The following is a 21,569-nucleotide window of genomic DNA, read 5'->3' as shown; positions in this document are numbered from 1 at the left end:
GGGAAACAGTTCTTACCCGCTTTCCTTGCGCCCTAGTAGAGTAAGACTGCGCAGTGTTATAAGTGGATTTTAGCATATATGATTTCCAGTTGCTTCTATAGTTATAAGCACAATAAACTTGGTTCAAACGCGAAAAGCATTGACCAGTGTGTTTGCAAAGAACTGAAAAAAAATACAGGAAGCAACAGGTAGTTTGAGTTTTGCTTTAATAGCCTTGTGTACCAATATTCCTGTGCACAGGACCGATGGTTTGCTCAGCTGCTGTATATCGAACAGTTGTAGTCGGTGACCTCTAGCAAGGTGTAAGTAACTGGGGAACTCCATATGTCACGGTTCCACGACCACAAAAAGTTGACCTGGGAAGGAAAAAAAATACTTGAATCAAGATTCCCACCCCCCCCACCCCCAAAGAAAAATGAAAGGTTGTCAGCTGTCACCTTGAGGGTTCTAAGTTTGGTCCATAATCCCACTTAAGCCTTCCTAAAAGCCTGCTGTACAGAATATTAGCATCTGTATATTATCAGTAACAAGGTGAATTTCCTTCCTTTGGGGACCAGGCATAAGAATAGAGTTTTAATACAATTAATCTCTAGATTCACAAATATAGAGCTCTAAATAAAAAAAATAGAAAGGCGTCTTGTTAAGCTCCTTTTATTTAGGCTAGGTGCTTAACTAGATTCCCCCAGTCAAAGCTTTGCAGCTTTTTTTTAGGAGCTCACACTGAAAGGGATTTCATCAGCTTCTCTAAATAATCCGTGCCAATGCCAAACTATAGGAAAGTTTTTTTTCCTAATATCTAACCAATACTTCCTCTGTTGCATCAATTAAACATTGATTTAAACATCAATTAAACCTTGACCTAAACCCTGTAGGTAAGTAGAATAGTTGACTGTGATCCTTCACAGACAGTTTGCACTTATGTTTTTGTGCTTCTCTCCAGGCTTTTCTTTATTGAGAAACACACTTCCTTCAGGTGCTCTGCACAGATCATGTTTTCTAAACTTCTTTTTGCTATTCTTCTGGACTTCAGGCTGTGGACATCGTTCCTGAAGTATACTCTCCAAACTCAAAAATAACCCTTCTAGTTACAGTCTCACCCCACTTATGCCAATTAGAATGATTACTCCCTGGATCTTCTATACAATGCTCTTGGTAATGCACCTGAGAATGAGACTTGCTTTATCTTGGTTTGTAATTGTTTTGCTGTGGCAAAACAGTATACATTCCAAATTATTTACTGCTGTATTCCTTTCCAGACAGTTATTCCCTGGTTTGTACTCAAACATTTGTTTTTCTGTCCAAAGTCTAATATCTTGTCTTTGTCATTGCTGAAATTCACATTGTTGATTGCAAACCACGTGTCCAATTTATCAAGACCATTTTTCAGTTCTGTCTCCTGGGGTTTTTGCACTCCTTTCCCATTCCTTCTGACCTTAAAAGGGATACACGTACCTACGCCCATCTTCTCCATGAATTATATTGACTGTTTCTGCTCCCAGTCTTGCCCAGAGCAGAGTGAATATGGCTTTATTCCACAGAAATTCAATTTTTGTAGTATTTCTTGGATTAATTTCAACATCAAGGTATTTTGTATAAACTTCGTCTTGAGAAAGGACACCACTGCAAATAGAATGAAGACAGCAACGCAGTTTAGAGGTTATTGAACAAAATCACATTTTCCACAAGATGTGTGTTTTCCCCTTTGTTAGAACAGAAATTTGCACTTTTGCTGTTTTTTTGCAACAGCAGAGGTCACTGGGTAAGCACTCTGGGATGTTATGTGCTGAATGGGGAGGGGCTGAAAAAAACCACTGCAAACTTTAAATGCTCACATGTCAGGAGACCACCGGGAGGTGGTACGGGTGAGGCTGGGACTGCCTCCAGCACCCATGGGTGCTGAGTTTTGCAGGTATGGCTACAGGGAGAGTTCCAGACGAGGTTATCGGGGAGGATTTTATAGATGAGCTGGGAACTTCGGTGGGGCTTTGGTCTGCGGAGGAAGGAGGTATCCACTTTGCAAATTTGGTAAGTTCAGGCATAGGATGGCTTTGCATGAGATCATCCAGCAAGTCACGGGCAGAGCAGAGAGTCTTGTCAGCGCGTGGAGTGAGTATGCGGGCACATGTGACACCACGCTCGCGTGGGAGCAGTAGTGCTAAAGCCCGTGTGTAATGGGTGAGCACCCTATGAATTATGTGCATTCTCTGAGTTGCTCTTTAAAAAAAATAAAAAATAAATTTACACATCTGGAAACACAGCACTTCTCCTGTCAAACTGTATTCCTAATTTATCATAAAGTCACATAATTCTGTGACGGGTGAGGGGTCTGGAGCATAAGTCTTATGAGGAGCGGCTGAGGGAGCTGGGGTGGTTTACCCTGGAGAAAAGGAGGCTGAGGGGAGACCTTATTGCTCTCTGCAACTCCCTGAAAGGAGGGGGTAGCAAGGTCAGGGTCAGTCTCTTCTCCCAAGTAACAGGCAACAGGACAAGAGGAAATGGCCTCAAGTTGCACCAGGGGAGGTTTAGATTGGATATTAGGAAAAATGTTTACACCGAAAGGGTTATTAAGCCCAGGCTGCCCAGGGGAGTGGTTGAGGCACCATCCCTGGAAATATTTAAAAGACGGGTAGACATAGTGCTTAGATATATGGTTCAGTGATGGTTTTTGTCAGAGTTATGTTGCTGGTTGGACTCGATGATCTGAAAGGTCCCTTCCAACATAGGCGATTCTGTGATTCTATGAATTCATGTAAAGGAAGTGACTTCCATGTCCTTTTTGCAACCATTCTGCCTTCATACATCTTATCTATTGGATAAGTTTTTTTCATGTCTGATGTTAAGTAGAATGTCTGCAGTGCAGAATAAGTGTTTGCACTGCTTAAATACGTGGAAAATCTGTAGATTAAGGTTAGCAGCATTAAATGCTATAGGGAAATATTAATTTATCTTACCTGGCAATTTCGTATTCTTTTGTGTTCCCCTCTGTGTCATGGAAAACCAGGTTTATGTCCCCCCTCATTTTCTTTACACCAGACAGTTTGAGAAATACTTTTTGCCTCCAAGCTGCATAAAGAAAAGCAAAATAAAACTAGATTGCCATTGATACGAGAGATCTAAAAATGCTAATATAGTGGAAAGTTCTGGTTTTGTTCCTTCCCACTCCCCCCCCACCCCCCCGGGAATTTGTTCATGTTAGCAAACGAAAGACTCGGTGATCTTGAATTTTGATAACTGACGTAGCACTTTTTTTTTTGTCAGAGGTGTTAGTGGTTGTTTGTAGAAGCAACAGAAGTGCGTGGCTGTAAATCACGTCAAGGCAATCACTTTTCGAATGTGAACAACTGTTAACAAACCTCCTCCACTTACTAGCAAAAGGTGGATCTGCTGCTGTGTTTAAAAAATACTTTTGGTTTACCCTCTTCAATTTATCTGGGAATCTGTCAGCGTAGTGCCCCATCATTGGACATCCCTCCTGGGGACACGGGAAACAGTCTCCCTAGGGAAAATAAGAGCACCAGTTAATTAGGAGTATTTTTTTTCATCCTACTTCTAACAAAATTAAGGCTCAAGATGCTGTTACGATCTTGCAAAGCTGTGGCAGCATTGTATGCTGTCATACCTTGCCACCAAAACATGATGGCTAACAGCTCCCGCACCCATCAATACCGAGCGGGTGTGGAATGAGCAGGTTTAACACCTGTGTGGATGATGGTCTGAAACTCCCTAGTTCAAATATTATTTTTTTCAGCCAGAGTCTAGGACAAAATATAAGCCAATTTTACCCTTCCACTGGGAAGGTAATTTCCCTGCATCCACTCTGCAATACAATATGCCGGGGAAAAAAGGAACATTGTTCACAAGTGTGTTTATTTAGGTGCTCTAATCAGTGCCCAGTGTAAATTAGAGAAGAGCCAATGATTTTGGAGGCTCCAAATGTCTCTTCTTCCAGCCAGGGCTCAGTAGGGTAGATACATCTACTTTATGTGCTCTTTCTGTAAAGGTTTAGGGTGAGAATTGTACAGGGTTTAATTTTTTTTCCTATTTGGTGATATCATTTGTGCTTCGGGGATTCATTTTCCACTCTTCCTCCTACCAAACCACCCCACAAGAGCACAACGCACCAGCATCCGGGTGCACGGGACCTATCGTGAGTGCAGAGACCTGGATTATTTTCTTTACAGCTTGCTCATTCCTGGGCTGATATACTTACTGACTCAAAGGCTTTGTACGTTTCGCAGAGATATCCAAGGTATCCGGTGGGATAGAGGATACTTTCAAAATAAAACTCATGGCTGCGAGAGTGATGGCACCCTCCAATGACCGTAGCATCTGTTGGAACAAAGTTTATGAGCATCCATGCAATAACCTCCTGTGTAAGAGCTGCACTTGCCTCAACATGGGAACGGCTGAGGCACAGAACAGCAGTATGGTCTTGTAATAATTTTTCAACTGAATTTACACATTTCGAGTTGCAGTAGAAGTTAGTGTTTTGTCTGTGCTTTATCCAGAGAACTGTGTGCCAGTTACCCCAAGATTTCATAGAATCATAGAATCATTTAGGTTGGAAAAGACCCTTGGGATCATCGAGTCCAACCATCATCTCCACTCTACAAAGTTCTCCCTTACACCATATCCCTTAACACCACATCTAAGTGGTGCATCTCTTGATGCATTGGTCTGCTGTGGCCTAATAGTCCCTTTTATGAAGGCAGCCATATATATCTGTGCGTGTGCGTGCATATATATAGAGAGAGAGAGGAAAGAGAACCCATCGGCCTTCTGCCAACCTCCCCAAAGAGGAGAAGAGAGAGAAGTCTCGGGTAGAGAGGTGAGGCATGTGCAGTCCCTGCAAACACTGAGTGCTTTTGCCTAATTCATGCCTTATAAGCGTTGGATGCACTTTGCAGCGTCTGCAAGGAAGACAAGGTGGTGGTGTCATGCCACAGGCTTGGACATGATGCTGGCCTGTCTCAGCCTAGAAAACCTCCTGCTAAGGTTGTCAGGGTGTTGAACTTCCAGACTCCCCGTTTTCTGGGTTTTTTTTTGTGTGTTCTGCAGCACCAGTTTCAAATTACAGAAGCAAAACTTGGTCCTGTATTATTCCTCCTGTCCCTACAGTGTTCTGATCCAGCCTTTGTTCTTCCTTATTGCCTTTCCTTACTTATGAGTAAATAGGCAAAAACCAATTCTGTTTTGCTGTTTTCTCCCAAATAGACAGTTACATTGGGGAGAAAAAGTCACAGTTCATGTTTCAGGATCAAACAAAAATAATGGAGTACGCGTGTTGGGAGTGTGTGTTTACCTGCAATGATAGCTTCAAAATCACTTTGTTTCATCTCCGGAATTAAATCGGTGCATCCAGGCATCACAGTTCCTCCATTTGGGTAAAAGTCAAGGTGACCGCTGGTGTTATATATTCCAAGCCCTGAGATACACGTGTGATGATGTCAGTGTCTTGGTGATGTCCCCATCCCTGCAGGTATTTGTTTGTACACAAACACTTACCGATGGCAGGGAAGTGAGCAGCATTACTGTGAATAACGTCAACAAAGTTTGCATCTGAAGGATCCAGTCTCACCTCAGGAGGAGTACCTTCAAAATAGGGCCCAGCAGGGTCTAAGCCTGAAAACCCCCACATTTATTGGTTGAGGGAGGGAGAGAGAGAAGTGTTGCATGTGTTAATATGTCTTTTGCCAACTTACAACATCAGATGTTCAGTACTGCACAAGCACGTTGAACAATAATGATGTGAATTCTAAGTTGAACTGAGAAAAATATGCAATAATATGTTTTTTTGAGCCTTTGTGCAAACTTATTCCAACAGAAGTGAAATATTTTCTAATAAACTATATAATGGCATCGTATTACTCTGAAGGAGGCATTTCATTACCTGGGAGTTTATTACTGGCCTGTAAAGCTTTACGTATAGGAAAAACTGAGGATTCTTGATACATTGCTTTGTCTTTGTGGAGGGCTTGATCTAACCCAGTGAATGACAGTAATGTTAAAAACATATTAAATATGTTTGTCCTTCCACTAAAGTTTTCCACTAAAGAGTTTTTAACTTAATTAGAGAAAGAAGATGTAATAATTACCCCTGTTTCTGAGAAGCGTAAAGTTTGCCTGTTCTCACACATGGTGTCTCCAGCACTGTCAAAAATTTAATTCCAGTCTACAGAGCAGTGTGTTGCAAGTTCCTTTCCTACTTTAGGAACATGCTATGTCAGCTTTTAGTGCTATGCACCTCAGTGACCAGCCTACCTGTTATCCGTCCGATGCCTTGGATCCTTCTTCCCGCCTCTCCTGCAGTGTGTGCTCCCAGGCTGTGGCCAATTAGATGAATTTTGCAAAGGAAGTATCTGAAGAGTTCCTGATCATTAAGGTCATGGTGGTGAGAGACAAGAACACAGGCTTTAAATAGCAAGTAAAGAGGATGTCTTACATTACGGGCCTTTGTGAACATCTAGACTGACTTCCTGCATAGCAAACAGGGTGTGAGTTCCTTGAGTTAATTATTGTTTAAATTACTTGAAGACTTGATAGAAAATGATCCAATGTAGAATTCTAAATGCCTAGTGATGATGGATTCACTGTTATGGTGTTGGCATATGGTTACCATCCTCAGTTACCCTTGGTGACAAAATATGAACCTTTTTTCTCATTTGGATCAAGCCCTAATGTCATCTTCCATCAAAATGATCTTATTTTTTATTGATTTACTCTATTATGGAGCCCTCTTATCACATGTCTATTCTCCATATGTCTGCTTAGAATATGTGATCATATCACTCGGTAATATTTTCACTGAGAAGCTTAGGTGGGGTGACGCTCATTCTCCTCTTTGCCAAGTGTCACCTGTACAAGACCTGCACTGCTGAAACATCACACGTGCTTTGTGGGTGGAAATGGAGATTAATCAGCGAGTGGGCTGTATGCAGGGGTCACCTTTCAGCCAGGGATTTGCTGGGTTTTGTAGTGACATAAGGATTGGTTGCTAATTGCTTGAGGTTTTTACACTAGGTTTTGTTTTGTCATGCGCGTACCAAAATAAAAACAGATCTGTAGTATTGGCCTGTCTGTCTGTATCGTTAGACAGCAGATTCCTTCAAATACATCTTACTGAAGTACTTCCATTGACAATGCAACTTAACTTTTTCTGAACTCAAACTCCAGAAGTTTGTAAATTGGGGAAAAGGAAAGAAAGCCTAAGGATCATTTCTGTATAATTTCTTTTTTTTTTTTTTGTAATGGAAGAAAGAGAGGCCTAGACTGCAAATGGTGCAGTAATAGAGATATTAAATGAGAAACTGAACCCATCTTCAAGTGACCTGGGATTTGTACGCAAAGAAGGAAGATACAGAGGCAAATGTGTGAGGGTAGAGATGAGTTTCCTAGGTAGAAGCAGTAGATTGTACCCCAGCAGATTCTGGGGAAGTGTTTGACGCTCAGGTGTGCGTGAAGTTGGCACTTTGCTTTGTGAGCTCTGGGCTATATCTCTTGCAGCACTTTAAAATGAACACCTCCTCATCAGGGTTAAGTCCATAGCCAGGCAGGATTCTGATTTTCAGCAGTTCCAAGTACTCATGAAGCTTTCTGAAGTCAGCAGGAAATGCTGATACTCTCAAACTCTATAATCAAGTGGTTCTGTGCTACGTGTGTAGATGTGAACGCTTGCCTTCAGGAACATGAAGTTCACAACCAGAAGGCAACTGGACGGTTTATTGTGCCTGTCGACAGCAAACATGCCATTATCGAGCGAGCCAGCTCCTGCTCGTTCCGGTGATGCTAAGCTGAGATACTAATTTGCTTCTAGAACACATACACAAGGCTGGCAAAGCTCGTAATCACCGAGGCCTTGCCTCATTTCCACTGAATGCCTTCTTGCTTGTATCATCATATGGAAATGTTGCCATCTACCGGTCTTTAATTAATTGGCACCTCTTTTGAACCACATTAGCTTAATTTGCGTCTTTTGTGGCTGTCAGAAGTCCTTACAGAGTTCACAATCAGTATAATTAGCTGTATCTCAACATTGTTCAGCTCTTCCTGAAGCATTGCCTGACCACACTGGACAAGGTTCAAAATCAAAGCAGCAGCATCATAACCCCACTGCATCCGCTTAAGAATTGTAGGCGGTAAAGCTGTGTCTTTTACCTGTAAAGTTTTTATGAAATAAGCAACCTCAGCCCCAATCACGCGGATGTTGTTGACTGCACTGATGTAGGTGCCTTTAGCACCTTCTTCCCAATCGACCGCAATGCAGTTGATGTTTTCCACTTCCAGTAACAGCTCATGTGGGAACACATAAAGCAAAGTATTTAAGGAAACATAATAACAAACAGAGATTCAACTTAAATCAGAATAATCATTAAAAGGTAATATAATAATGTAATTTATCATTCATTAAGATACAGGACTCTTCACTGTAGCCCGTACCACACTGGAACGCACCACTTCTTACAGAACAGAATATAACAAGCCATTAATCCCAAAAGTATCAATTATGAAAGACTGTAATAAAAATATTTTATTTTATAAGCCATTTGTATACCTATTTGAAATAATTTGGAAAAGCCACACAACTGCACAGTAGCTGCTATGTGCAGTGTGTGAGTTTCTTTGAGGGATGTTGGTAGTTTAACTGGATTATATAGAAAGTAAACTTATTTACCAAGTGTCTTTAAGAGAGACATAGCAGACTGGAAAGGTTTGGGGCAGAGTAGGAAGTTTCTATTTCAGTAAGGAAGATAATGTGTTGGTCACTTTGGAACTGCTCACTGTCTTGCAGAGACCAGTGATTCTTCCACTGGAAGAATATATCAAAGTCTGCAGCTACAGCTGTCTACGACAGAGGCTTAGCTCGGGTTTGAGAAAGAACAAGGAGTGGAAACAAAAATTTATCTATGGTAAACAGCTGAAAGTGAATGACAAGGAAAATAGAAGCTTCAAGTGATAGTGTCTTGAATGCTGGATTCCCTCCTCTCCTATAGGCACCATAAGCACGGTTTGTAGTATGGAGAGGCAGATAGAATTGCTGTTTCTTTTCAACTAAAAAAATGGGAAATTCAATATTCTAGATTAAAAGTTTTCAGGGACTTACGAACAAAAATAATTCTACAGATCTGTGACTTGGTATTTAGTGGTGGTCTTTTCCTAGCTTCTCCTTTTCCCTGCCAGTGTGGAAGAAGCAGAAACAAGAGTAGATTTTGCTTATCTGTCAGAGCCAAGGCTGTCACTGACAGAGTTCACTCTGCTGGTTCTGTGGTAGCTTCCACATTTCATATTGGAAATCTTTTTTTCATTGCAGTCTGTGATCAAACAAAAAGGATTTTTCTGTTGTTGGGCTTGTTTTTGTTTTGGTTTTTGTTGGCTTTTGTTTGTTTGCTTGTTTGTTTTTTTTTTTTTTTAAGAACTGAATAGCGGTGACTCAGAATAGTATTTGTAGACTGAAACCTGAGCTTTACAACTCAGGAAGACTTTTTTGACTGAAAGATGGTTCAATTTTTGCTAATGGGAGAAGCGGTGAATTGGTGTGTCTAATACGATGTAGAGGCTGGGGACATCTGTTCAATGTATTGCTTTGACCTGATCTGTAGGGTTTGGGGATGGAAACTCTCTAGAGAAGCATAGTGTCAGACATGACCAAGAAACTTTGACTATGCTGCATCTTCCAGAGAGGGAACACTTTGGCTTTTGTGAAATTTACTTCTTAGTTGTTATCCGCTACTACCTAATGAATTGCAAAATGGAAGGTGAACGTTAGCGCCTAAAGGATACTGGCAGATTGTAGTTACAACTGCTGATGGAAATCAGAGGATGCTCTCTCATACCAAGCACATTTCTACCACCCAGCCTGTTTTTCCAGTGCTGCCAAATCCATGAATGATGAAGGAGGTATTCCTACGTGAGGAAAAATGTGAGTTTTGGATGGTTGAGGAGTTTATTGCCGAGATCACCTGTGTGGGGGGAAAAAAAAAAAAAGAAAAAAGGTTTTATCTATTCATACTTTCAAACATTTAAAAAAAGTCATCTAGGTCATCACCTCTGCAGGACTGAAGGGACTGCTTTGAACGGACAGCCTGTGATTTTTGGAACTTGGGGATTTTCTCAGCTTCACTGTGGTTTCTGAAGAAGTTGTGCCCATGTGGTTTCTATTGCACCTATTTTGCTTCATGGAGGAAGAACTGCCTTATGTGGAACATGAGGCAACCTAAAAGGGACACAGTGTTACATGATGCCTGTTGGCCTGAGTTGGAGGAGTTGCTCCAGAGGGCAGCCCACCAGCTCCACATCTCCTGGTTCAACTTGCCCTTTTACTGACCTGACCTTTGGCTTCAATGTGCTGCTCTGCATCTAAGCAACAGCTTTTTTTTTTTTTTTGCCTTTTTTTTTTTCCTAGATAGGTGATGTTTCTATGCCTGATTTTGTGATTAGCTGCCCCAGAAAGGCTGAAAGAATTTCATACAAGAACTGCGTGCAATAGGGGCGAAAGTGATCTTCACACTTTGCTGCAAGCTGCTTAGTTACATATTTTCCTTTTCCTCTGAGAACAATATCTGACTGTCTGTATTTTTTTTGGACAAATACAGGGTCTGTGATGTGAGCTCAGGGAGTTTGGGCTGTGCCTTAGATCATAGAAACATTTAAGTTTAGTGGCTGGGAAGTAGTGTAAGGTGTATTTTGACTTATTTTGTCAACAACAGAAGTGCTGACTAACCTGCGGCTGCATTTATCTTGTATGCTCACCTGTCCCTGCTCTGCAGATCGTAAAAATTTATTACAGGTATAACTTCTCATCCTTAGAGAGCCTGAGTGGGATTCTCAGCATGGCAACCAGGATTGCTGTAAGCAACGATGTCTGCAATGGCAGCGATGGCATCATAGTTCATGCCAGAGGAATCCTAAACATCTCCCCGTACAGCTCAGGGGACGCTAGGTCTGGGAGCCTGAGAGGGATTTAGCAATTTCATAAGCATTTGCTGAAGCGATGTGGTCCCAGCTCCTGATCTTACAGGTTCCTCCACATTGCTCTCAGTATTTCAGGGCATAAGCAACTTGGGTAGCTCTGTCTTATTTTCAGGGTGCAGAGAGACAGGTAAGAATGTAAAATCCCTCAGATTTCAAGGTGGAATGTGGGTTTAGAAATTGCATAAAATCAGGCTTTTCTTTTAAAAAGCTGACAGTATCTTCCTAGCTAGCTTCCCTGCGAAACAGCAGCTCTCCTATCTGAATACTCAGAAGGGTGTTTATTTGAATGAGTCTCCAGCTTTCCTCAGAGACCTACATGCATGCAAAAGGCAGTCTGCTGTAATCCATGTCCTTGTGCAGGAAAATGCCAGGAAAGCTGTTATGTCCTACAGTTCATTCATAGCTTTTTTTTTTTCGTGCTTTACCCGAAAGTACATTCATTACTGTACCTTCAGACTATCTTCTTATTCTGACTTGTTTGGCTACGATGGCTGATGTAGACTTTTTAACATGTTAACAAACACTTGTAGGTTTAGTCAGTTCTCGATGTTAAAAATAAATGTCACCTGTGAGTTATTTCCTGTTTCTCTGGTGTAGAGAGAGAAGCTCAAGTTCATATGTTCTGGAGAATCAGGCAGACCTGTCAGAAGTCTCCCCGGTACCCCGGACCAGGGTGGGTCATCTGTAAAACAGCCAAGCCTGGGGTAGCAAACTTCTTTACCTAGAGTGGAAGAAACAATGTGTTTATATGTTGGACTCTCTTACGCTTGATGATGTATTTGAGACTACAACAGCCTGAAGAGCAGAAAACTCAGAATTTAATTTTATGATTTATTTTGAAACTGAGATTCATTCTTGTTTCCTTAGTGGATATTGCCTGAGGCAGGTAACACAACGGGAGCTAAGTAATTTGAGGATAAACCAAGTAGAGACCCAGACACTGTTTTGACATCGTTTTCTAGTCTTGTGAAGGATTAACTCAGAAGTGCTTGTTAGGATTGGTCCTGCTTGCTTCCACTCCATAGCATTGTGTCTCTGTTCATAGGAATGAAGGATATCTACGTATCCTTCTACAAGTAACCTTGTATTGTGAATGAAATGGTAATTTCTTTCACTATAGTAGCCTTTTCTAGCTCAAATGGGTGTCTTGCTCACTTATGCTCAACTTTCATGTTTTAGCACTGTCTGTTATGCTAAGGGTCCTGTTGCTGAGTGGTTCTTTCCCCCTCTACTCCACTCTCGTGAGACCCCACCTGGAGTACTGCATCCAATTCTGGAGCCCCTACTACAAGAAAGATATGGACATGCTGGAATGTGTCCAGAGAAGGGCTACGGGGATGATCAGAGGGCTGGAGCACCTCTCCTATGAGGACAGGCTGAGGCAGTTGGGGTTGTTCAGCCTGGAGAAAAGAAGGCTCTGAGGAGACCTTATAGTGGCCTACCAGTATCTTAAGGGGGCCTACAAGAAAGCTGGTGAGGGACTTCTTAGGATGTCGGGTAATGGTAGGACTAGAGGGAATGGATTAAAACTAGAGATGGGTCGATTCAGACTGGACGTTAGGAAGAAGTTCTTCACCATGAGGGTGGTGAGACACTGGAACAGGTTGCCCAGAGAGGTGGTGGAAGCCCCATCCCTGGAAGTTTTTAAGGCCAGGCTGGATGGGGCTCTGAGCAACCTGATCTAGTGGGAGGTGTCCCTGCGCAGGGCAGGGGGTTTGGAACTAGATGATCTTTAAGGTCCCTTCCAACCCTAACAATTCTGTGATTCTATGATTGATTCTTTGTACACAGCAGTTGTGTAAAGGCAGCCCACGTAGATAGAATAGGACACGTGACTCTGAAATTCTCTGTGAATTTTCAGCACAGAGTTGTGTGTCTTGTATTCTTAATAATAAAATTTAAACAGAGCAGAGCCTTTTAGCATTAGTTCTATGCACACTAATAGACAGTGTCATGCAATGACACGCAAATCATACTACAACTTCAGTGTAAAGGAAAATACCAGTCATGATCTCCGAAATATTATTTCGTCTCAACTTGCTGTCTAGTGGTGGTTTTTATAGAAATTGTGTCTCACCTGCTACTGTGCCAAGGAGATAAAGTGCAGTAATCCACATTCCAACCACCTAAAGCAAATTGAATAAACAGGTTAACCATTTTATTTAGAGTGATTTGTCCTTTTTAAAAGAGTTTAATACAAAGAAAAATGCAAAAACCTGCACGTGAAGGGCAATAATGTCATACACCGGTCAGTACACACTGGGGACCCATCAACTGAAAAGAAGCTTTGCAGAAAGAGACCTGAGGGTCCTGGTGGACACCAATTGACCATAAGCCAGCAACATGCCCTTGCAGCAAAGGCAGCCAGTAGCATCCTGTGCTGCATCAGGAAGAGCGTTGCCAGCAGGATGAGGGAGGTGATCCTTCCCCTTCACTCAGTTTTGCTGTTCATTGCATTTCTTGCACAGCCAATACCACATGCAGGTTGCTGAGGGAGTGAATCGGATCACGAGGTCCTGATTTTTGCTATCTGTGAGAAGATAGGTGGGAGGCGTGGTAGAACAAAGACAGTGATACTTGAAACTTGATAAAGTCTGCACGCTCAACAGCTTGGGCCCCTCACTACAAGAAAAACATTGAGGAGCTGCAGCATGTTCCAGGAAGGGCAACGAAGCTGGAGAAGGCTCTAGATTACAAGTCTAATTGGCTGAGGGAACTGGGGTTGTTTATCCTGGAGAGAAGGAGGCTGAGGGGAGACCTTATCGCTCTCTCTACAGCTACCCGAGAGGAGGTTGTAGCAAGGTGGCTGTCAGTCCCTTTTCCCAAGTAACAAGCAATAGGATGAGAGGAAATGGCCTCAAGTTGCACCAGGGGAGTTTTAAATTGGATATTAGGAAAAAATTTCTTCACCAAAAGTGTTGTCAAGCACTGGAACAGACTTCTCGGGGAAGTACTTGAGTAACCATCCCTGGAGGTATTTAAAAGATGGGTAGACATGGTGCTTAGGGACATGGTTCAGTGGTGGACCTGGCAGTGCTAGGTTAATGGTTGGACTCGATGATCTTGAAGGTCCCTTCCACCCTAAATGATTCTATGATTCTTCAGGCTGTTTGTGCTGCCTTTTCCTTTTGCTCTTTGCGTTTATGCACCTTCGTATCCTGACTTTATTCAGATTCCTTTCCTCTACACTTTCCTTACTTGGCTTTCCCATGGCAGGGGTTCCATATATTTCACCATTCTCCTCCCTTCCTGTTTGCCTTATTCACTGTTCTCAATTTCGTCCTCTTCTAGGTGTTTCTTATGGCACCTGCCTCCCATTTTCAACACACCAATTTTCTTGTAAAGCAAAAATTTTGAGCTCTTACCCCTGGCCATTGAGATAGCTCATTATAAGTAATTAAGGAGAAATGGTAAATTTAGTAGGTATAATATTGTTATGTGGGAGACTGTCTCCCTCCAAGGGATATTTTTAAGAGATTTGTCAATGTGAGAAAAGTAGAAAACCAGCACTCCAAATGTCATTGACACTACCGAATGCTCTCAGAAACAAACCAGAAGCAATTTGGAATGTCACAGAATTTGTCCTTGAAGCTTCTGTGTTGAATGTCAGGCAGGAGAGGCATATAAGATCTACCTGTCTGGGGTTATTTTGGTGCAAGTCAGATTACTTGGCTGGAATGACGTGGTTTCCTAAACAAGCCAAATGGGATAGGTCTGAGTGCAAAGACCATGTCTCTGAGCGCTCTCTAACCAACCCTGAAGTCCCTGTGTGGTAATAGCTCATTGTTTATGTGGTAGGGCAGAGGAGGAAGGCCGAATATCTAAGTAGTGAGCTGGAGCTGCAAAGTGCAGAGCTGAAGAGGAATCATGAAATTTCCTTGGAAATACAGTTCTGTTCCCAAGTCTAATATATCCATTGATGTAGTTAACAGATTAAAAACCAGCTGCTCGAGGAGAGTGGGCAGCAGAGAGGATGTCTAGCAGTGAGTAAGAGTACGAGGGAATAGGGTCAGGAATTACTCTAAGCAGCTGGTGACAGAGAGGAACAGAGAGATCCTAACTGTAGCCGAAAGGAGCACCTCTGTTCAGCTGGAGTATCTGTCAAGGAGTACCCATCGTCACGATGGTACTGATGACAGTGCAGGAAAATCATGGAAGATGTGTCTCATCAAATGAATTGGAGAGCTCAGTGGGATTTGTTTATATTTAATGGAGAGAGCTCACACTCAGGAGATGTATAGTCCATGTTGGGAACGCTACAGCGGGAAGGACAGTATAATTTCTGTTCAGACTCAAAATCTGAAAGGCGGCTAATGAGGAACCATTTTAGAAAATGTGGGAGGTTGTGGCCAAATAGAAGTGATCAGTAGTTTCCCATCAGAGGTTCATCCTCTGAAGGCAGAAAATAGAAATGAACATGTAGCTAGGTGAGTAATGGAAGATGGAAAAATTTTATTTTTTTATTTTTTGTGGAATGTTGATTCATTCTGTTATTAAGAGAACACGATAGTTTGGGTAGGAGACAATTTTTTTAGTGGGTAGGTGTTAAGATGTTAAGAAATTATGTCTTTGTTAAAAGAGTTGAGGCAGTGTAGGATTTGATGGGGGGATAATTCTTTCACTGGGCATTTAAGAAGCTTAGGGCTGAACAAGAGGAACTGGAATGACCTGTTTGTGAATGTGATCTCAGCCCAGCCAGTATTGCTGGTAGGACGGCTGCTGAACGCTGAACTCAATTGTTGCACTCCATGGACAGAGGACGTGCGCTTCTGAAGCAAAACCAGCACTAAGTATTTGAAAATTGCTGTTCAGCTCAGGAAAAAAAATAATATTAATTGCAAGTATTCCTAGACTGACATCTAATGTATAAAACCTACACTGGACCAGTAGCTGTCCTTCACAATAGGCCATCAGGTAATCTTATGGACACTGTTGCTCAACCCATGATTCACGGGCCACTAGTGGATGGCTTGTGAGATATGAGAAAGTCTGCACAATGACTGTCAACAGTGTATTTTTAAGTCCCACACAGGTACCTGCACGCCTTCCTCAGGCCATGCGCACAAACACACGCACGCAGTCTATTCAAGAGAAGCAAGCCCAAATCTCAGAGTTTTTATCAGCATTTTTAATCTAAAAAACTCATTGCAGTAAATACCTTGTTTTAAATTAAAAAAAAAATAAAAATCTGTTATTTCTCTAATTGCTTAGAACTTTACTCACCATTCTCTTACCACCCTTCTTATCTCTTTCTTTGGTGAGCAGTAACAGGATACAAAACGGCCACTGTTTTCTTTGATGAAGATTGGGTAGCTTTATGCTGAAAAAAAAGTAATAGAAAAGAGATTGAAAACGTACAGGCCACTTGGTAAAGTGAAAGAAACTGGAAGAACACAAAAGAACGAAAAAGGGGAATATTGATAACTGGAAATTAATAGCTAAAAGTCATACAGATTTCATAAGGAAAATGGCAATGCCAACCTGTATTTATGGCCAACAGAATTAAGACATGAATTAAGAAGGAATATTTCATGCATGGAAAAATTAAAAAGATGCAATGGTTTCGATCCGTTATTAGATAAAATGGAGCAAAAGGCAATGATGCAGCTGAAGTGAAATATTTACACTTTTTTTTTTTCCTCCCTTTACCAAAACCAGCTGATGTTGTTCACACCAGAAAAAAAGTATTTATGGTGATACTCTGTTCAGACAATAATTCTAGATTTGCTGTAGAACAGCTGCTGGAATTACATATTTTAAAATCGTTGGACTTTGGTAACTCACAGCTGAGATCCTTAAAAAAAATAAAAAACTATCAAAAAAACCTATTGACAACTTTTTAAAGTTACTGATTAGTAAGAAAATTCCAGAGACATGATTTGAAGAAAACTGGTATGCTAACAGGTAAAACAAAAATAGGATGAATGACCTGAGGAATTTCAGACCTGTGGAGTTTTAGTCCAATATCAGCCTGGGGCGAAATAATTAAATGCTCCACAGGATACCCAGTCATGAAAGAAAAATTGTGAAAAACTGTTAAAAGATTAAGTTGTGTAATTGAATTCAGTTACTTGACATGACAAACATGACACTCTTATAAGATCAACATTATAAGTCTCATGATACTCGGATTTTAATAAGATCTGCTCTGCTACTTGATATTTTGGTTAAGAAATTAAAATTACATACATGCACTACTGCAACAGTTAAGTAGATTAAAAATTAAATGCATGGATTAAGTAGATTAAAAATTGAGCAATTATTGCATCTCAGACTATAACGGCAAAGAATTAGAAGACAGCTCCTGGATTTACAAATACAGTTCTAGCTACTATGCACCATCACACCACATCACGATCGAGCTATGATCATGTTTTTAAGCTGTGGCTTTTGACCCTGCGGTTACTCACTGCCCATGATGGATCATTACTGATACGGGCTTTAGGGGAGTCAGTTCCTGGCATTACACTGCATGCCAGCTTTCAACACTGGTGTTGCCGGGCATGAGCTCATACTGGAAAAAATACTGACATCTAGACTAATGGATTAGTAAATAAATATTACAGGTCATGAATGTTTTTATTGTTCGGGAAAGTAAATGCTGTCACACTGCATATCGTACTCACAGAACGGAGGTAAACATCTGAGGAAGCAATGACTCAAAAGGGCTTTGAAGTCTTGCTAGTGTAGTACTGGTGACTTTCGAAGTGCCAAGGAACTTGTTAGTGTTTGTTTCCACACGTGCAGTTGGAAGAATAGTGTTTTCAGGTATACGTATTGTATTCAATATATAGATGGGGGTATTATTTAAAGAGTACAGAGGTTTCTTTGGTGCCGCGTGCACAGTTCAAGAGGGTTATTGAGAAGGAAAATGGAGAAGGTTGAGCGAAAGCCTTCTTGGATAATCACGAGAATGGAAAAGAGGGAATGCAGAGCAAGATGTGGAGAGACGACTTTTTAGACTAGGAGTACGAAATCTCGGAGTGTAAATGGTTGTTCCCCAGAGATATAACCTGAGACCAGAAGAGGAGCAGTGATACTTAAAGCAGTAGTGGTGGAACAAGAACTAGCCATGAAAAAATGAAGTCCAGTATGTTGTCCTGAAATAGCCATCGAGGTGGAGTGACAGGGCAAACCCAGCTGGTTTTAAGATGGAGTTTTATCACATTTTAATGTGACAGAGAGAAGTGGCGTGGACGAGGGCTGATGATCTAGACCTTGCCTTCCACTTCCTCATCCCGTGTTTCAAAGAGGCTAAATGGGAAGTTAAAGGGTCACCTCATCAGCCTATGCATTAATATCATTATGTTCAAAGCAAGCAGCGGCAGAGCAGGAACAGTTCCTTCTGCAGTAACGATCTGCGGCGCTAGCTCTTTTCAGCTGTCAATGGAGCTAAGCGTGGCATCTCCTTGTCCCTTCATCTTATGCTGTCTTTCCAATTTTCAGGTCTGCTTTTCTCCCTAGTGAAGTTTAAGTTCTTCATCTCCTTTCAAATCTTTTTAATTTTCACTGTTTACGCTGTTGGGTTTGGGTTTTTTTTTTTTTTTCATCTTTTCCTGCCTTACCACTCCAACCATATTTCCTACGTTTCCTGCACTGGTACTCTCCTTAAAAAGAGAATATTTATGCCAGTTCTGTCTTTCCAGTGTTTTATTTTAGCCTTTCGTATTTTCCAGTAGTTTGGCACAGCGCTCAGTTAACAGAGTATAAAGGCAACATGAAGGAGAAGAATCCATCCAGAGTTTGGCCTTTAAGCGTTGGCTATAGAAGTTACAGGTTAAGTTTCATGTTCTCTCAGCAAATTTTTGCATGTCTGAGCCTGAGGCATTTAGAGAACACTTGCTAATTGCACACCCAAGCACTGTAACATTACTCATAATGGTAAAAGGAGCTAAGGAAAAAAAATATTACATTAGTATCTTTAGGCCTCACAAATGGGAGATCATGTACGTATTTACTGATATGCAAATACCTGAAAGTACGTTATAAGTTTTTTTGTTTGTTTTGTAGAGGTTGTCTGGCCCATTCTTTACACGTATACAAAGAATACCGTCTTTTCCAGGCACAGTCCCCATTCCAGTAGCTCAGACACAGTTATTTGTCCAGGCTATCAAATATTGAAAACTGGTGTGCGAAGAACTGGACAAAGTGCCGGTGATACGGTGTACCAATTCAGGTAGCAGAATAATTGGCATAATTGATAAAAGACTTAATTTCAGCTCCAGCTCCTCCCCATAAACAGCCCATAGTAGGGTCCTAATTCTGGATGAAGGCTCTTTGGGTGTGCTTCAATACAAATGAGTAATAATTTGTAAAAGAGCATCTTGGCGTTAGCCAGTCTCCTTTCCTGCTGGCTCATCAGCTTTTAGGTACAGTGAAGTTCTCCAGGAGGAAATGGATATTAATTGCACAGCTCTGAAACCCACAGATTTAACATTAGATAAATCAATTTTGTAGCGGAGCAAAGCTGTCCAGAACCTTTTGTAGATTTCCTTCTCCAAACCACCCAATACTGCAAGGCAAGGAATGACTCACGTATGTTGTCTGCTCTGGGTAATAGAGTTCTTTGATATCTACTGACCTTTTAAACTGAATCTGAGACAGTGGACTGGGGCATTAAACTGAAATAATGGCTCAGAATAGTGATAAATTTTTTTTTCTGGAGGCGTTTAATGTGGGAAGTGCGTCATTGTTTCATCATTGGAGAATGCAGTAAGATTTGGGCTTTTAAGGTGTTTTGTCAATTGCTTAGAAATGGTGAACGACATAAATAAATTGTGACATAATAGTAAAGAAAATTAAATATCAAGTCCTTGGCTTCCCACTTCAGAACTTTGTGCAGTATCTGCTCTGGTTTTCTAAATAATAAGAGTTCTCACCTTGACCCTACACTGGTATTTGTCTGTTTAAATTTATAGAGACAATTATGATCATTTAAACTGATTACAAGCATCACATAAAACCCCGACAAATATGATTGTTTTAGAAAGTGGCTGTGCCAATTTTGTGCCATCTAGGGAGCCTTCATCTGACCTCCAGTACCATCTGGCCACTTGTCTGCCTTTCCAGCAGGACCTTCACTGTTCTTCGCGATTAGGCTACTGTTAAATTTAGTCAACTCTAAGACCAACGCTATTTTTCTTTTGCCGTTTCTAAAGTGCAGAATAACCCTTGCTGCTGACTAGTTCAAGCTTTCTGTATGTGGTAGCATACCAAAATACATCTTGTTTACCACATTCTTTCATATAACAGCTCTGTAATTCTCCCCCACTTCCATTCTCCCTTTAAACTTGCAGTGCTCCTAGTAATGCTTGATTTTGTAGCCTAATTTATCCTCATTTTTCATTTCAGCTGTTATTTGGGTTATCATGCGTTTTCCCTTCACAAAAAAAAGCAGTCCAGATTCCACGTGCAAATACTGTCATTTTGTTTTTTCTTTAAAAGCACAGGGATGTATTCAGTCTTAAATTACCTCAGCCCCACTGAATCCACCCTGTTTTTGTAGCTGCATTACATTATCACAGCCCAGCAATTCTCATCTCCTGCTGGGATTTCCTGGAATTGAAAAGTTTTAAGCCTTGTAGCTGCTGCCAGGGTCTCCTCAGGATCCCTCTGAGTGCTGCTGTTTGTTTTTTGCCTGTTGGCTCAGACCGTACCATTCAACCTGTCTTATTTTAAGCAGGGGTCCTTACAGTCCTCCAGTCCCAACCAGTAGTTAGTAAGGACGCTTGCCCAAAAACCCTACCAAATTTTCAGCCACTTACCACTCTGAAACGCAGGAAGGGTTGCTGCTTTGCAAGCTCCGTTCAGCCAGCTCCCTGTCAAATCCTGGTTGCTACTGGCTCTTTTCACTTGGAATCAGTCCCACGACGGTGGGTGCGGACCTGCCCACACCGTGTCTAATTATAGGCTTCGTGTGGGTGGGTGAGAACCTTTGTAAGAATGATACCCTTATTGCTGGATATAGCAGATGTTGCCTTTTCTTGTCTCCCGTCGTATCTAATTAATCAAAATTTTCACCTCTTAAAGTGGTGTTATGGGTTTGAAGAAAAGCAAGACGAGGCCGTTTTAGCCCTCAGAGGGGTTATTACGTGCACCATTCATAACTGTCAACACGAAACGCTTACCTGAGTGAGCCGGTTCTCCTAAACTCAGGCAATGGGCTGAGCCTCCTCTGCGGGGAAGCTCACAACAGGAGCTTAATTTCGCCGATCTGTGTCACCTGCTGAAAGTCACCAGCTATCTGTTTGTTATCCCTCTGACGTACGTGCCCTGTCAAGCAAACCCTTGTACATTTGCATATAATCAAGCCTGTTTATATTTTTTACAGAGAGTGGGCTAGTTTTTTTAAAAAAGGGAGGAGTGAGAAAAACTATGTTACAACTTGGGGAGAATATAGGTGCCTGAGCATTTATTAGCTTTTTCTAGTGAAGTTACTCAAGCTCTGTCTACCTGCTACCATTTTGACTAATCTACATCCTCTTGGGCCACGTAGGATTAACAGATTAGGTGTCTCTGTACCAAGCGCTCTCATTAGTTAGCTTGCTCTGAATATAACTGGCATCTACTGACAACATTGTGATCAGCTTAGGGCAGAGAAG

At 41.5% G+C, this 21,569-nt stretch overlaps 1 protein-coding gene across 1 annotated transcript; it reads right to left on the bottom strand.

Moving 5' to 3' along the window:
* Positions 1-190: 190 nt before the first annotated feature.
* LOC141745232 (pancreatic lipase-related protein 2-like) lies at positions 191-20,810 on the bottom strand. The gene is made up of 14 exons (XM_074592588.1): positions 20,733-20,810; positions 16,192-16,288; positions 13,046-13,094; positions 11,535-11,689; positions 9,831-9,956; positions 8,155-8,289; positions 6,262-6,370; positions 5,506-5,622; positions 5,303-5,425; positions 4,211-4,329; positions 3,367-3,496; positions 2,952-3,063; positions 1,453-1,620; positions 191-356 (listed from the first exon to the last, which is right to left on the bottom strand). The coding sequence occupies exons 2-14, from the start codon at positions 16,192-16,194 to the stop codon at positions 293-295; spliced, it is 1,410 nt and encodes a 469-aa protein (XP_074448689.1). The 5' UTR covers positions 16,195-16,288; positions 20,733-20,810; the 3' UTR covers positions 191-292.
* Between the last annotated feature and the right edge of the window lie 759 nt (positions 20,811-21,569).

Source organism: Larus michahellis, chromosome 6 (assembly GCF_964199755.1).
Source record: "Larus michahellis chromosome 6, bLarMic1.1, whole genome shotgun sequence".
In the NCBI taxonomy this organism is placed as follows: domain Eukaryota; kingdom Metazoa; phylum Chordata; class Aves; order Charadriiformes; family Laridae; genus Larus; species Larus michahellis.
Note: the sequence above shows the minus strand (reverse complement) of the source record. Positions and strands in the feature narration are given on the sequence as shown.

Bases quoted from the DNA above. Each gene is read 5' to 3' on its own strand.
- LOC141745232 (XM_074592588.1), bottom strand. The intron at 8,290-9,830 runs GTATGAGAGAGC...TTCCCACATGAG, and splicing joins GGGTGGTAGAAATGTGCTTG to CTGTTACTGGAAGTGGAAAA. The intron at 5,426-5,505 runs GTAAGTGTTTGT...CGTGTATCTCAG, and splicing joins TGCTCACTTCCCTGCCATCG to GGCTTGGAATATATAACACC.